General features: G+C 37.3%; 1 protein-coding gene across 3 annotated transcripts in view; it reads left to right on the forward strand.

The window, feature by feature from the left end:
• The window catches only part of DIAPH2 (diaphanous related formin 2), a 921,502-nt gene that overhangs the window by 783,550 nt on the left and 119,776 nt on the right, over positions 1 to 18,176 (forward strand). Inside the window, exon 28 of one of the 3 annotated variants that reach the window (XM_055106528.2) lies at positions 2,614 to 2,756. The exons of the other annotated variants lie outside the window; for them this stretch is intronic. Coding sequence (XP_054962503.1) covers positions 2,614 to 2,663 — 50 coding nt within the window. The 3' untranslated portion in view covers positions 2,664 to 2,756. Of the gene's footprint in view, positions 1 to 2,613; positions 2,757 to 18,176 lie in introns of those variants that run through there. 3 annotated transcript variants of the gene reach the window in all.

Here is an 18,176-nt window from a genome sequence, read left to right on the forward strand (position 1 = left end):
ATTTAAAGCTAAATTCAAATTCTATGTAAGTAGTATAATCTGATGAACACACCCTTTTATCCCAAATTTAGAGCAACAAATGTTTTATTTAATTTGAGAATATGAGATAGGAAAAGTCCATCATAAAAGTGGTTTCAGAAGCTCAAAATGTTAACTATAGCTTCCATGCATTACAGTCCCGTGATGCTCATTTAATTCTAAAGTAAGTCACTGTTGTTTCTAGAAAACTAGTCATAGTTAGACTAATTCCTTTTTGTTGTTGTTCAAAGATTTGAAATAAATGCACAAAGTCTTCCTTCTTTGTAGTAGACTAGTATCCTGGTTTCTGCATTTTTCCTGAGGAATTATACTTTAAGACCTAAGATAAACAATGTAGAAGAATCCTCTAAATGTGACTTGTGGATTCCCTTTGTACAGGACATATTCTTTGGTGTTAATCATGATCCTGAATCATTCCTGCCCCAGCCTTTTGTCTCATCTTCCCTATTGTACATTTACAAATTGGCCCTAATGGGTAAGAAAGAAACAGACAACTAAAATAGCTATAAGATGAACAGTAGTTTTTTAAAAAACTTTAAAATATTTTTCACACTCTACAGGGGAATAAGCAGATAATTTGCATATACACTTGTGGCTCTGTGATGTTTTCATATACCAGAATTTAACACCTTTGCAAAATCCTAGCAGAGACCATGGGGATACACAATTAGATGCTTAATCTAAACCTCGAACAATGTGATTTGGGCTGATTTGCAGAGAGACTGTAAAAGCTGAAAAATCAGTTTGACAACGTTCCTGCTGGGATTGGCCTGCAATAAATGTTTGCAGTGGTATTTGGAGGCCATGCCAGTTTATTCAGATCACTGGGGCTTAGGAGATGATGCCTACAGTAAAACTTGAGTTCACTGTTTATCAGGGAATGTGTGAAGGCTCCCAGGCTGAAGGTTCATTAGGTCAGTATGTAAGAGCTGTCAATCAGACCAAGCTGTCAGGGGAATACTTTTTTAAAAAACAAACAGAAGTAAAATTTTTCTACTTAGGATTTTTCCACATTGCATCCCTTCTGCCATCATATCGTCCATACAAGAGACAGCCCTTGTGAGAGAGTAGAATATTAGCCCATTGTAATGTTCCGAATGTCAGCCTTTGGCCACCATCACCTATGAGCACGGCTGCTGCTCTTAGTAATCATTGTGGTCACTTAGGATGAATGGGATAGAATGGTTGTCCAAAGTACATAAGTCTTTAAGGAGTTAAGGACTTGCGTCATATTCATTAGCCCCAGTATTTTACCACTGTGATGGAAACATAGAAGGTGCTCAGATGTTTATTGATCTCAACATCAAGAACAGAAACTACTATATGAATCTAGCATACATATGGCCTTTACCACCCCATTTCCCATTCTTGGCTTTAACAAAATTTGACAAAATTATTTCCTGTATTTCTTCCATATTGTCAAGCGTGTATTGTTTTATAGCTAGAAAACCTATTATTTAGGTTTGATTTTGGTGTATTTACTGATTGAGCATGACTAGAAGAATATTCGAAAGGTCTTTGTGGAAAAAAAAAAAACATCATATTACTTGTAAAGGAAGCCAAGAAGGTTTGGAGGTGCACCGTTTATTAGGTTTTGTGTGAACATTTAACACTAAAACATTAGTTAATATATATTAACCATTTAGATGATTGTAAAACATTATATCCATGTGGCAAGTCACTAAATCAAAACACAGGTAACTGGAACAGACTGACAGAAAACACAGTTGGCCTCATCAGATACATAGAAACCATAGTAGGATGACCAAGATAAACAGTATAGCTATGAAAACATCAAGTTGATGATAGCATAGACTCTAATTATTATCATCAATAGAATGTGAATGTATAATAAAGTGAATTATATAGTTTTTGTTTAACTCTTGTTTTAATTAGCACCAGATTCAGCTACAGTTGTATTTATGAATCTATGTTAATTTCTAATAATTAGAATGAATTACTTCTTCCTAAGATAATACTCTTCCTAGAATGGAAATTTAGAAAATATACTCTATTAAATATCAGTTGATTTTCTTTCCAGGTGGCATCCATTAGGACAAACATTATGAAAAGGCCACTGACCAAAATGTTGATTTCCTAGCTGACACCTGGAAGAAAAATAAACTTATGTTTAATGGAATAGACTGTCTAAATCCCTGTTTTGAGAAGAGTTCACATTCATGAATATGTATTCATTGCTGAACTGAATAGATTCGAGTAGTGAAGGACATCCGTATCATAGAAAGTAGCATCTATTCATTAACTTACAGCTTTCCAAAGAAACAAGCAAGAATGCAGCTTGAGATGGAGTGCTGGCAATACGCAGTTCATTCCTTTATTATGTGACACGTTTATCATGACCTGCATGATAACTAATGAAATAAATATGAGATTTGTGTATTATCTGTGGCCTAATTTGTTGAACTTCTCATTTTAGGTTACAGTAGCACAATCCTAAATCAGTATTATAAATGAGCTGTTTATGGTTTTGTCTTATTCAGTGTTCTAGGTGCATTATGTTTTTTTATTTATACATTTCAAATAATTTTTCTCTTTATTTCTTCTTTTCTGCAGTGGTAAATCATCCCTGTGCAACAAGGGCTAATCCAAGATCAGCTACATAAACGGCCTGAGTGCTGTTTTAAACAGGATTGGGTGATGGTACAACATGACTTTTTAAGATAATCAAGTAGTAAAAGTTTCTAGTGGAAACATGATATTCATTTTGTCTGGTGCTCTTTTCTTTCTGTCTAAGGCTTTCTGATAAAATTTATGCTATATGCCCCTTAATACCGATTTCATGATGGTTAACCATATCTATGCCTGGAAAGAAAATATAGACTTGGGAAGAAAACAGATATATAGTCTACAATGAATATTTCTAGCTTGCATTCAAGATGACTGTGTTGTGCAGAACATTCTGCCAGGCATTAAGCGGGATACAAAAGCAGTCTAAGATATGATCTCTGTCCTATGAATGTGTTTTTAAAATGTATACTAGTCATTATTGGAGTGACTATTATATAAAGACAAAAGCCACTAGGGTAGCCATGGTTTTTTGCCAGTTATTAGCCATATATAGTGCGTGCATGCACACATACACACACACATACATATATGTAATATATAATTTTAGTATATTTAAATTAATCCATATTTTCAAGAACTTCATTAACTTGAACACTCAGAAATACCCTGAGTGTTTTAAGACATAATTGCAAATAACTCATGTAATACGTATATTTTTATATCTTTGCATGTATGAAGTTTATACATTCAGGCTCGTGCAAATGTGTTTATATCATTTGCCTAAGCCCTTGATTATTTACGTGTTCCTATGTGGGATCACAGTCCTTCAGATATGAATCACAGCACAGTGATTTCTTTACCTATTCGTATTCTACTATTGAGATACTTTAAGAATCCTGTGAGTTGTGTACCTGGAAATATAAAATTGATATTATTATTAATCCATTCAGAAATCATATTGGGCAATAGCACTACTACATGTACATTTAGTAGCAAACATAGATAGAATATTTGGAGATAATGAAGATTTCAATACTGTGTTAAGAAAAAAAAAAAAAAACAACCACGCAAGAGACTCGGCTTTTGGCTCTCAGCTCCAAAGCATGTGAAATATTCAACTTAATAAGAACATAACTGCAGGAAGCACTTCTAGGTCATGGGAGTTGCTATGCACAAAAGAGGTATGGTTGTTCTAGCTCAGAGAAGCTTCCACATATATTATTTATTGAGGAAGCCTCATTTTAATGCTGTATAGAGAAGCCCGAATGACATACTCTTCACAAGTGGCAGTATTGGTATTACAGCATTCCAAGGGTGTGAGACTTAGTTTGGAAATGAACTGAGAAAAAGCAAATAATATTTCTTAACTATTGTAGAAAATGGAGGTATCGCTAGGAAAATTATATTTTCCTCTGGTCTTTCTCACCATTTATTTATTCCGCTCACCAAGGACCCTGGCTTTTGAGGAGAGGTCCATGGCTGAGAGAACATTAAAAGGAAAGAGTGAAAGTGGAGAATGCAGATGCATATTTGGATTCAGGAGGAAGGGGAGGTTCAACAGGTGCCTTCTATAGCAGAGTTGGTTGTTAAGTCACACTACCCACAACATGCTACCCACAATAACCACAGAAGAAAGGTTACACATACATAGGTCTGTTCTCCCTTTTATGCTCACTTACCACGCAAATGACATCTTTGTGCCTGTTGTTCGGGGTCATTGCCTAAAAAAGTTGAGTTGAAACTGGCAATGAAGAAAGAATGGGCCGGGCATGGTGACTCACGCCTGTAATCCCAACACTTTGAGAGGCCAAGGTGGGCGGATCACCTGAGGTCAGGAGTTCAAGACCAGCCTGGCCAACATGGTGAAACCCCGTCTCTACTAAAAATACAAAAAATCAGCCGGGCGTGGTGGTGCGCCTGTAATCCCAACTACTCGGGAGGCTGAGGCAGGAGAATTGCTTGAACCTGGGAGGTGGAGGTTGCAGTGAGCCAAGATCGCGCCATTGCACTCCAGACTGGGCAACGAGAGTGAAAATCCGTCTCAAAAAAAAAAAAAAAAAAAAGGAAAGAAAAACACAGAAAGAATGGAGGACTTTAACATTTCTGGAGTACCTATTGTTTGCCTGGCATGTTCTAGGTGTCATATGTACAGCATCTCATTGCATCTTCACAACATTCCTGAGCATTAGGTTTTCTTTTCCCAGGTTTACAGGGGAAGAAATGGAAGATTAGAGAAGTTAAGTAGCTTGGGCAAGGTCGCAGCTGGTGAATGGCTGAATCAGAATCTGAACACCAGTTTGTCTAATTCTATCCTGCATGCTATTTCCTTACAATGTTCCCTTTCACTTAGGGGCTCATGCAAAAGATTTATGATTTCCTTCAGATTTTCTTTGGTCATAGTGCTCTAAACACTTGTAGCTGAATTTTTAGTTCTTACCTCAAATAAGTCTGATAACACTACTACATTTTTAAAAAATGAGTGATATAATTTGTAGAAATAGTCACTGGAATGCTTTTAAGAGATTTCAAATCATAGAGTTGAAAATTCATGCTGTGCTCTAGGCATTATTGATCCTGAGCCATCTCATGCAGATAGATATAAATTCTCTTCTTAAAGATCTCTGGTGAAAAAACACTTTCAGGCTTTTCCATAGTAATTTACCTCATTGCTGAAAAGGTTTACAGATAGGTGTATGCACATTGTTAGGACCAATGACATAATGCCCAGTTGCAGTGAATCAAGCTAATAAAATAATAATCCTTTTTAAAATTATAATCTTCAAAGGGTTTCCGAAAATCACTTATAGGAAGTTTATGTGATTTTGCTGTTTCTCTAGGAAAGGCAGTTACGTTTGAATATTTAAATGATCAGGCCTTGTGTGGGTCACACAGGGATTTTTATTTTGCATTTGGATTCCCTTTATGGTTTAAATCACAGATCTCTACCTTAAATGCAAATGAATGGAGTGTTGAGAATTGACATAATTTTTTAAATTGCCATAGTTATTTCCAGGGAGCTTTATACCTCAGTATAAGTATCTTATCCTGTATTATAATTGCTTGCTTGTTTGTCCTTCTAACAAGACCATGAGCAATTGGAGGACAAGGATTGTGCCTTACTCATCACAGTATCTCTAGTGTTTAGCATAATGCTTGACACACAGGAGTGATCAATAGTTATCTATTGAGTGACTGAATTAATTTCTTCAATTGATTCTGCTTAGACAGGCCTTTCTCCTACATTCCCCCAAATGCAACCTGCTAATTCACATTTCTCTATCCTGGTTTATGTTATTTCTCTCAACTGGAGTGCTCTTTCCTCCTTTTCTCCACTTATATAAGTCCACCTAGTTCTTCCTGGTACAACTAGTTGCTACATGAGTCCTGTTCTGACTATTCCAGATCTCATAGAGTCATGTCCTCCTCATGCCTTGACTCTTTTAGCCTATGGGATGCCCCACACACTTTAGCCCTTTATTATGTGCAGCTTTGGATTATTTTCCAATTTAAAAAATATTATTTTTGTCTTGTTTTCCCAACCATTATGAAAAGTAGCCATGTGTTGTATCATTTTCTCTCCCCTTCATAGTGACTTAAGTGTGGAAGAGACCATTGGATAACAAACTATGGCCTATAAGCCAAATCCAGTCCAAAACCTAAGAATATTTCTTTTTTAAAAAATTAATTAATTTATTTATTTTTGAGACAGAGTCTCGCTGTGTCGCCCAGGCTGGAGTGCAATGGCGTAATCTCTGCTCACTGCAACCTCCGCCCCCTGGACTCAAGTGATTCTCCTGCCTCAGCCTCCTGAGTAGCTGGGATTACAGGCGCCCGCCACCATGCCCTGCTAACTTTTTGCATTTTTAGTAGAGACGGGGTTTCACCGTGTTGGTCAGGCTTGGTCTTGAACTCCTGACCTCGTGATCTGCCCGCCTTGGCCTCCCAAAGTGCTGGGATTATAGGTGTGAGCCACCACGCCCAGCAAGAATATTTCTTATGATTTTAAATGGTAAGAAAACAATCACAAGGGCTGGGTGTGGTGGCTCACGCCTGTAATCCCAACATTTTGGGAGGCCGAGGTAGGTGGATCACTTGAGGTCAGGAGTTCGAGACCAGCCTGGCCAACATGGTGAAACCCGTCTGTACTAAAAATACAAAAATTAGCCAGGCGTGGTACCAGGTTCCTGTAGTCCCAGCTACTCAGGAGGCTGAGGCAGGAAAATCACTTGAACCCAGGAGACAGAGGTTGCAGTGAGCAGAGATCATGCCACTGCACTCTAGCCTAGGCGACAAAGGGAGACTGTCTCAAAAACCACAAGAAAAACAATATTTTGTGACATGAAAATTATATGAAATTCAACTCTCCATAAATAAACTTTTTTGCAACATTGCCACGTTTATTCATTTACACATTATTTATGCCTGCTTTTGGGCTACAGCAGTAGAGTTGAGCAATTGTGACAGAGACTCTGTGGCCCACAAAGCCTAAAATATTTACTATCTGACCCTTTACAGGGAAAGTTTGCCGACTGCTGGAGTAGATCATCAATGAGTACTTACTGGTTAAATAATTCATTGTCTTATGACTCTATCCTATTATGAAACAAGATAGTCTGAAAGTACTGTTAATTATGCTGTCTTGCCTTACATAAAGAAAAATAGTAATAAAAGCAACCTCTGGAGAACAGATTATTTTTATCTTTTAGTTGGTGAAGTATAAAAAGTTTCATTTTCTCATTCTCTGGTAAAGTGACTTATAGTGCCCTTATTAGTTTTAAACCTTTTCAAATATGCAGAACCTCTTCCTGCAGAGATTTTAAAGAACAGGGTAAGGCCAGGCATGGTGGCTCATGCCTGTAATCCCAGCACTTTGGGAGGCCGAGGCGGGTAGATCACCTGAGGTGAGAAGTTCGAGACCAGCCTGGCTGACATGGTGAAACCCTGTCTCTACTAAAAATACAAAACATTAGCCGGGTGTGGTGGCGGGTGCCTGTAATCCCAGCTACTCGAGAGGCTGAGACAGGAGAATCCCTCGAACCCAAGAGACAGAGGTTGCAGTGAGCAGAGATCGTGCCACTGCACTCCAGCCTGAGTGACAGAGCATGACTCCATCTCAAAAAAAAAAAATTAATAATAATAATAATAAAGAACAGGGTAGATGATTATCGTTCTGGGATGGACTAGATAACTTCTAGTATTGTGCAGCCCTTGCACAACCTTGCTTTATTAGAAATAAGAAATCTGATTTGTGGATATGAAGTCTCCGCATCCCCCATAACTCCTTGATTCTCCTTTGCCAGGACCTCCCCCCACCCTCCACTTTTGGTTTAATCTAGTTCTTCTAATTAAATATGAGATAATTAAAGTTCACAGAGTTTAAACCCAGCAGGTTTGATTTAATGATAAAAATCTTGGTTTGTCAGCTTTTCAAGGCATAATCCTGGCTGCTGCCTTATCTGACAGGTAGTCAGCCTAGCAGGTCTGAGGATGAAAACCAGAGCATCTCATCTTTTCAGGCATGACTTGCTATTTATCTTCTGAGGCATAATTTACAATTGCCCTATAGAAAATGGGTAGGGTTAAATAAGTAGAAAAGGTCTCCTTTTGCTTTGGCTCAATTAATTCATTTCCTATGCGGTTGTCGATGACTAGGCTTACAAAGTAGACAGATGTATTTCAAATGAGGAGAAAATGCCCCAAACATAGCATATTTGATTATTGTAAATTATTCCTTTACTCACTGAATATGTAAAGTATGTAAATTTAGTCCTGCTGTCAAAAGGTAGCTCTGTACCATTAGTTTCTGCAGCAGACAAGGCCTGCTGCATCCTGTACTGCATTTTCAGAGAGATAATTCTAATGACAGCTTGAGCAATTGCCTTAATGAGCCAGAAAGGTGTTCTTTTTTATTCGTGTTTAGCTGCTTAGAGTCATCTGAAATAGAGATCATCTGTAGATATTACAGAGTGAAAAAAGACATGGGTTATCTTATTAATGTGTTTCTCCAAGCATGCTAAGAATGAACCATCAATCAGGTATTTGCCAAGAAAATAGCTTGTTGTCAGTTCTGTATAGGTGATATGGCAACCTGAAATGCAAGTTTAGGTTCTAATTATCATGCTAGCTAAGTAAAAGAGTTGTCAAGTTGCATCTATAAGTCATTTTGGGAAATATTGTAGGGCTTACCAAATTGATCACAAAATAGCATTAATATTGTAAACCTGAAGTGAACAACATAATCAGTTTTTTAAAAATAAAGCACTCTACTTGAGTCATCAGGAAAACATTAGAAATCTACCTATGTGCATCATATTATATGTAAAATTTAGTTTAATTGGAGCTTTGTGTTGTTAGAACCCAACACATTAATATTAACATTTGAGACAAATTTCCTATCATCTGAGTCTTTCATTCTAAGTGAAATGTCCATATTTTCTCATTAATTTGAGTCTATTTAAAGATCAGTCACATCACAGTAACATAAAGATTGGAAAAGTAATGTTCACATTTTAGTTAAAGTCATGAAATATATACCTATAATTGACTATGGTGTTTTGATTTGGTTATAAAGTATAGCTGTACCTTCCACACGAGTTAAGAGAAGTCCTGACTTAACACATTAGTGGTAGAAAGTGTAAGTTTACACTTAAGCCACTCCCCAGCCAAGGATTTGCATAAAAAATGAGTGAAGTTCAGCTTGGGTTTATGTTAGCAAAATGGCAAATGTAGAGGCATGCTAAAGGTCCTTTCTGCCACCCTTGTATACAATACATGTCTGCATCTTGCCTAATCTTAATTAAATGTCTTTATTAAATCTTTATTAAATTAATAAAATGTCTTCTGGGTCTGAGGACTGAAATTCTGAAATGTAACCAATATTTAAGAGCTTAAACAGTGCTTCTGTATAGAACTTGTAGTATGAAATATGACTTCAAAAAAGCCTGAGCTGTAGAATTAATTTTTTCAATTGAATGAGTAATACTGCTTTAAAAAATATACATGGCCGGGCGCCGTGGCTCATGCCTGTAATCCCAGCACTTTGGGAGGCCGAGGTAGGGAGTTCGAGACCAACCTGACCAACATGCAGAAACTCTGTCTCTACTTAAAAAAATACAAAATTAGCCAGGTGTGGTGGCACATGCCTGTAATCCCAGCTACTCAGGAGGCTGAGGCAGGAGAATCGCTTGAAGCCGGGAGGTGGAGGTTGTGGTGAGCCGAGATTGCGCCATTGCACTCCAGCCTGGGCAACAAGAGCAAAACTCTGTCTCAAAAAAAAAAAATATATATATATATATATACACACACACACACACACACACACACATACACACACACACATACACACACACATCCTTTTTATGGCCTCGTGCAGTGGCTCACCCCTGTAATCCCAGCACTTTGGGAGGCCAAGGTGGGCGGATCACCTGAGGTCAGGAGTTCAAGACTAGCCTGGCCAACATGGTGAAACCCCATCTCTACTAATAATACAAAAATCGGCCAGGCATGGTAACTGGCCTCTGTAATCCCATCTACTTGGGAGGCTGAGGCAGGGAGAATTGCTTAAACCTGGGAGGTGGAGGTTGCAGTGAGCAGAGATCGTGCAACTGCACTCCAGCCTGGGCAACAGAGTGAGACTCTCTCAAAAAATATATATAGGCCGTGTGCTGTGGCTCACACCTGTAATCCCGGCACTTTGGGAGGCCAAGGTGGGTGGATCACCTGAGGTCAGGAGTTCGAGACCAGCCTGACCAACATGGTGAAACCCGTCTGTACTAAAAATACAAAAATTAGCCAGGAGTAGTGGCAAATGCCTGTAATCCCAGCTACTCTGGAGGCTGAGGCAGGAGAATGGCTTGAGCCTGGGAGGCAGAGGTTGCAGTGAGCCAAGATTGTGCCATTGCACTCCAACCTGGGTGACAGAGCAAGACTCCGTCTAAAAAAAATATATCTATATCTATATATATATATATATGTGTGTGTGTGTGTATACATGTATATATATATACACACATCCTTTTTAGTTTAAATAATCCATTGTATTAGAAAGAAAAAAGTTACACTAGTGAATCAGCTCTACAGTTTTCAGAAGGTGAATCAAATAATTACTAAATTGAAGTACAGTAAGATGAACTATCATGTGAAATTATATTTCCCTATAAATTTCTTATTGAAATCTTGCATTGATTTGTGCATGTGTGTTTGACTAATGAAGTAAAGTGTGGGACTACTATAGAATTTAGATTTAATGCCTAGGTAATGGGTACTTGTCCAATTACAGGTCTTCATGAAGTTTCTAATGAAAAAAACACTAAAGAGCTCTTCTTCTCAGCTGTATCATAAATGACAAAAATCTCAGCTCTCCAGGCCTAAGTCAGTAATAAGTGGAAGAGTGACTCTTCTAGTTACTAATTCATTTGTGGAGTTTTCCAAAGTTAGCTTGCATTGTAAGTTTCTTATAAGGAGGATCATTTCATGAGAGTTGGTTTTTTGCTATTGTCACAATTGTGTAATCATCCCCATAGAAGCATGATATGCATACACTTAACACATTCAATTTGTAATTCTTCTTGCCAGTAAAGCCAAAAATTCTATCCCATGCTTAGACATCCATGGAGGTGATCATTATAATGCATTATTTGTCAAATTTTATTCTTTTTCAAAACTCCAAAGAAAATGTGACATTCTACTATGTCTTTGAATCTCTGATTATGTACATTTGTTTATGTTAATCTATAACATGTTACTTGGTTGCTTTGAAGCTCTGTTTTCTAGTTGATGATGCTAAAATTTATGTTAATTCACATCTAGGTGTACTTGAAATCACCTAATTTGAAATTGCAGTTCTTAAACAGCTCTAAGAAATATAATTATGTAAAGAATATTTTGAATGAAATTTTGAATAAATTGGTAGAAACATAGTTAATTGTTCGCTGCATCCCAAAACAGTAGGCTTGGAAAGTGATGCTTTTCTACTTTAATTTTAAATCTTGTACATTTTATAAGAGAGGAGTAAGCCTATCCCCATATTAGGCAAGTCAGATTAAATGTTGGTTCCATTAATTCAGAGAAAATAGGCTCAGTTAATGATGATTCAATGCCAGTTGAAAAATAAACAGATATGCAAAATCTTGGTTTCTTCCTGTAATTTCTTACCATTTTTTTCAGTTTCTTTGTTGTTCTGTTAAATCTTTAGTTAGGTTATGATAGAATGCCATGGTACCTCATTGTTCTTTAACTCTAGTGATTGGTTGTTTTTAATTACATTAATGGTAGTTTTTTGTTTTTTTGTTTGTTAATTTTTTGGTATATCAAACATTTTCTGTTAAAGGAGAAAGGAAAGAAGAGCTTTGACTTACAAACTGACTTGAAAGCTATTCCAGCAATTGGTTGTCTTTGAAGTAGGCAATTTACCCTTTTTTTCCCTTCAAAATCAGTTATACTACATATTTCCTTTTTGAAGCAGGAAAGAATGAACTGTGCATCACAGTTCTGTTATCTATAGCAAATCTGTAACTCCTGAATCCTTTCTTCCCGACCCCACCCACCCTGGGGGCTACTTCTCTACCATTAGTTTATGGTCATCAGAGAATTACAACAGGTAGAGCAGCACAGCCTTGTGCTTTCTACTCTAAAGGTATTGCTTCCCCAGACAACTGAAACTTGAGTTAAGCCCATGCCCCAGGAAAAGAAAGGTCAGGAAGTTATTTTGCTTTCTGGGGGGCTACAGAGATGAGAGCAAAGGAGATGAAGAGCCTTGGCATCTACTCCAGAATTGCTCTTGACTGCCAGACTTCGATCTAATCTCTATGGCACATCATCAGCATTCACTGTGTACCTCATACACAAAAGCAGAAGAGTAGCTGGATTTCTTTAAAATTGTGCCCTTCATTTGTTTCCCTTGCATGTTCTATTTCCCCAATTAACTTTGTGAGCCCTGGGCAAATTAGTTAACCTCACTGGGCCTCAAAGGCCTCATCTATAAAATGAATGGTTTAGAATAGATGATCTTTGATCCCTTCCATCGCAAACATTCTATGCTGTGAAACCTCAAGGCTGTAAACTATATGAGAGTAGGAGCCAATTTTTTTTTTATCATTTTTTTTATCTCCCCACAGGGCCTAATGTAACTTTGACTGTACTACCTTGCTTTCACTATGTGAAGTAGATTTTGAAGACAGCTCTAATATGTACTAAACTCGATTAGAAATTAGACATCCCATTTTAGTTGAAAGTCAGCTTATTAGGTAGATGTTATATGAACTTGCTTATTTCAAAAGGAAAAAAAATTCTGGGAAATGAATCATTGGGATGGAATTAAGTAATCTCGTTTAGGAAAATAGTACTTTAATAATAGGCTATGAAAGAGTTATGGGTTGAATTGTCACCCAAAAAGGTATGTTTAAGTCCTAATCCCCAGTATCTGTGAATAGGACCTTGTTTGTGATTGGAGGCTTTGAAAATGTAATCAAGTTAAGATATGGTCATACTGGATGAGGGTGCACCCTAAATCCAATGACTGGTGTCCTTATAAGTAGGCCATGTGGGACACAAAGACACACAGGGAGAATGCCACGTAACTGTGGAAGCATAGACTGGAGTGATGCGACTGCCAAGGAATCCCAAGGATTGATGGCTACCATAAAAAGCTAGGAGAGAGAAGTGCAACAAATTCTCCATCAGAACCTTCAAAAGAACCAACCCTGCCCTGTACCTTAACTTCAGAATTCTTGTGTCCAGAGCTGCGAGAGAATACATTTCTGTTATTGTAAGTCACCCAGTCTGTCATAATTTATTATAGCAGACCTAGGAAACTAATACAGAAGATGTGGACACTGGCCTAGGAAAAGTCCCCAAAGAATACATAAAGCTCTGGACTGGAACAGTCATAGCTTGCAACTACCGTAGGACATCTACTTTCAGCCTAGGATGTCTTCATATTTTATAAAATATAAATCTAGATAGTAATAGAACATTAAGATCTTTGGAGCAACTCACCATTCCTTACGAGATCAGGACCGATCTTATACAAACCCTGATCAGCTGAATTAGGATCACATTTGTTATAATTATTACCGATCCCTTGAGAGCCACCTTTGACCCAGCATATCATACCCACAAGCCTAAGAGTAAGCTGCAGAAAGACTGTTTCTTAGAATGGTTGTCCATTATTGACTACCCTCTTCTACCTTATGCATGTTTCTTTTGTCCTTTTTTCGTTAACCATTTATAAAGTTAGATGCTAAAGAATATTGAGCTCAGAAATAGTATTTCCAAATAAACAATGTGTAAATCAATTTAAGCTGTTTACTTCCCCATTGGGAATAATCTCTCTTACTTTCTACCTATGAAAACTTCACCCAGGCTTTCACCATGCATAGCTCAGATCCCATCTACCTCATCAAGGCTTCGTTGAATTCCCCATTTGAAAGTAATCTGCTTGCTGTAATTACATAACTTATACTCTCTATGTAGTTCTGTTGACACTTAGCAAAAAGTACCCTATATTATAGTTTTGTTTTTACATCTCTGTGTTTTACTGTTAAAGAAAAAATTATTCTGACACTTGTTAAAGATGGTAAGGCTGACTTCATTCAGAGGGACTACTACAGTGGAATTTTGTAGTACGGTAGTGAGATTAAGCCTAACTCCACACACAAGAAGTACCAAGTGGACATTTATAGCCATGAACCAGGGTGGGGGTCGATTGATGGAAAATTACTAAGAGGAAACATCAGGCCTAAGGGCATTCCAGCTAAACTGACTTGACAGGATTCTTGCTGAAGTCAGACCAAGATGATAAGATATCCAGAGTGAGGAATAAGGAATTTGATCAGATATCAAGGGTGGGGGATCTGCACTAAACTAACCCAGTAGTATTTTTGCTAAAACAGGACTAAATGAGCCAGGGACAGAGCCTAAGTTTGGGTCTAATTAAAAAGGGAGCTCAGAAGAATCTGACTCAAGTTTGGTCAAAGGAGAGAGTCTGTCATTATCTCCTCAATGAGATTCTAGAGAATAGGAATTATAATTCATACTCTTTTGTATCTCTACTCCCTACTGCCCCCACCCCCATGAAAAACAGTGTATGCATGTCATAAAGTAGTTTGTAGTTGAGTATTTTTCATTGATGGTTGACTAATTTTGACAGAGCCGACACCTTAATTCACCAGTTAAATTGGCTCTAGGCACAGCCTTGCACAACTCATCATTATTTGACTAAATGAAGACAATATATTCTAAGACTCTGGTACAGAATTTCTGGTTAACAGTGGTTGGCATAATTTATTCTCTTGCCTGCCATTTTCAAGTGATGTTACTGCTTTGAACTCATTTTTTAAAGTAATATTTATAAATATAACTGGTAAAAGTGTGGCATCTTTGGCCAATGAAAAGAATTGCTGTCAGCTTGAGAAAAGAAACGTAAAGCACTAAGTATACTAGAAATTGCAGACATCCTCACAAAAGTGATGGATTAATGACCACATACAGCATTATGAAAGCTAGTTATGGTTTGCTTAAACCAGTCTCTCTCTTTATGGCATTCTCAATCTTTTTAAACAGCTAGGATATAATAACATTTTAAAAATTAAAGTATTTCACATAACCAAGAACTTGATATGAAATGAGCAACATTAAGCACAAAACAATTGAAGCTTCAAATACTGGAGCAGGCAAGAATTTTAAACAGCCCGAATGAATAAGGATGCAACATTGTTGTGCTTCTTCAGATGCAGGAATAATCAGGCTCAGAGGTTAGCAGAAAGAGATTTTATAGCAATAATGGCTCCCCATACCATTTTTCTCTTGTGACTTTGACTCACAAAGGTGAAGCTTTCATTTGAAGATTTGATACAATGCAGCTGCCAACAGCAGGGGGGAGAATTTGGCCAAATGGCTGGACTCTCTCAAACTTCTGTGAGGGACAGAGATTGAGAGGGAGAGACAGGGAGAAATTGAGAGAGATATAAAAGGAAAAGAGGAGGGGACCAAAAAGAAAAAAAAAAAAAAGATTTGCATTACCAATGACAAATCAAAGTTGAAAGTTTGCCTTTCCTGTTGTCATTCATTGCCATTCATATTTAGAAAGCAGACTGCTGTGATAATTGATTTGATGGTCCAGCTTGAGTGGAAGCACTTCTGGGCATAGCAGCCTCAGAGATGCCAAAAAAGAAGAAAAGGTGGGAATGAAATAATGCACTACTTTCTCCTCAGAGGCATGTGGCCCAGTTTTTAAGAGCAGAAAAACATGCTCTGGGGTGGGGGGAGTAGAAACCTAAAGAACTTAGTAATAAATACAAAAATGACCATATAGCTCCAGTCAGATAAAAATAGGCATTCAAACCAAGACAATGAGAGGACATATTTTACTGACAAGTGAATAATAGGGGAGTGTGGTGGAAATAATCTGATTTTTAACAGACTCTGTCCTTTGGGAGTACCTTTTTTGCTCTTCTTTTATATAGAGACAAAAGTGATTTCTTTTCTAAAAAGCCTTTTAATTTTTAAGCTTTTCATACTAGATTGATAGTTCAGAAGGAGAAAAAGAAAACAATAATTGAGACTGAAAAGCTATATATGTGCCCGGATTATCTAAACATCACTGAATTTCCTTGAAGCAATAGGTAATAATGAAGCTTGTCCTTAGATTTGTGAGTAGAGGTTGGTGTTCAGCCATTGCTTCCTGCTGATATGAATAAGTTAGGAGACTAAAGTGCCAGTTGAAGGGGGCAAAAGAGAGAGAGAGAGAAAGAGTTTTTTAAAGTACTGAATTCACTGCCTGACCTCTTAATCACAACTGCCAATTGGATTGTGTGCCCTGTCATTCCATTTAAGAACCTAAACAAACCAGATAAAAGACATAGCTGTCAAAACACAAATTTTAATCAGAACCTGTTTGTCTTTTGAGAGAAATATACTTGTGTTCAAAAGTAGATCAGTCCTTTAACTTTGTTGCCTTTCTCTCTTTTCTTCCCTCTCCCTTCTATCTTCAGTTCTCCTTTCTTCATTTACGTACCTAGCTAGCTGCCTCTACTTACACCTACAGAGAAAGCCTGTTGTTTGGCCTCATTGAATGTGTCATACATATGCATCTGTTATGCAAATATCAATACCGTCCCATCACAATTTCTGTTTTCCTGGTAAGGTTCTCAACTACAGTGAGACATTAAATTTTCTGAGTTAAAACAACAACAGCAACAACCAAAACCCTCAAATGTATGACTTATTTTTAAAAGATTCATACAAAATTAATATGGAGGAAACAGTGTTAGCTGTCAGTATAATGTATGACAGTATTTCTGAAAATCTTTTAAAAAAATCATGAGAATTACCTGGGAAACTTACTAAAATTCATTATACAATGTATACCTATATCAAAACATCACGTTGTACCCCATAAATATATATAGTTATTATATATCAATCATAAATTGTTTAAAAATTTAGAGTATCAGACCATACCCCAGGTCTTGAATCACAGTATATAGTGCTCAGGAATCTACATTTTAACAAGTGCCCAGATCATTTTTCTACATACTACTGAAGTTTGAATACCAGAGACATAATAGTTAAAGAGCAATATTTAATTACATCAACTGGAATCTAATTCCGTTTTTACCATTACTAGTTGTGTAAACTTAGGCAAATTATCTAGCCTTTCTAAAACTTAGTTTCTTCATCCATGAAATGTATGTAACAATGCCTACCTAGTAGGGTTATTCTGAGAATTAAATAACATAATGAATATAAAACACAGCACAGTAGCTGGTGATTCTAATATCAATACATAGTCAATATTATTGATATTGTTTATCTTTTATGATTTAGAAATAGGTTCTTTTCTATGGGTTGTTCATATTGCCTCCTTGTAAATAATAGTTTCTATTTCCATTTTATATTAACATAGACGGTACTTTTTCATGTCTCAAGGATGTATAAGATTAAACATCAGGCCAGGTGTGGTGGCTCATGCCTGTAATCCCAGCACTTTGGGAGGCCGAGGCGGGCAGATCACGATGTCAGGAGATCGAGACCATCCTGCCTAACACGGTGAAACCCCATCTCTACTAAAAATACAAAAATTAGCCAGGCGTGGTGGCACGTGCCTGTAGTCCCAGCTACTCAGGAGGCTGAGGCAGGAGAATCACTTGAACCTGGGAGGCGGAGGTTGCAGTGAGCGATATCATGCCACTGCACTCCAGCCTGGTGACAGAGCGAGAAAAAAAAAAGAAAAGAAAAGATTAAATATCATCCCCATCACTTCATCTTACCCAGTGGGGAAACAAACTATTTTAAACTAAAGTAGTAGCACATGCTTACTGGCATAGAGCAGAACATTCTTATTAATACCAACTCTATGTAGATAACTAGATATATACATTATTCACATGTGAATGTGTAATTAAAGAGCATTTAGGTACTGAACTTGATGAATGAGAGGGAAAAATGTCTGGGATGTCAATGTGATACTGTAAATACCGAAGGCAATTCACAGTGTGACTAGTAGCACCACCTGTCTCACACCCAAAGATAATTCATCAAATAATACCACATCTAAACTGACAGATTCTTTGTCTTCATAGCCTAAAATAGGAAAAGATCACTAGATT

Source organism: Pan paniscus, chromosome X (genome assembly GCF_029289425.2).
Source record: "Pan paniscus chromosome X, NHGRI_mPanPan1-v2.0_pri, whole genome shotgun sequence".
Taxonomy (NCBI): Eukaryota; Metazoa; Chordata; class Mammalia; order Primates; family Hominidae; genus Pan; species Pan paniscus.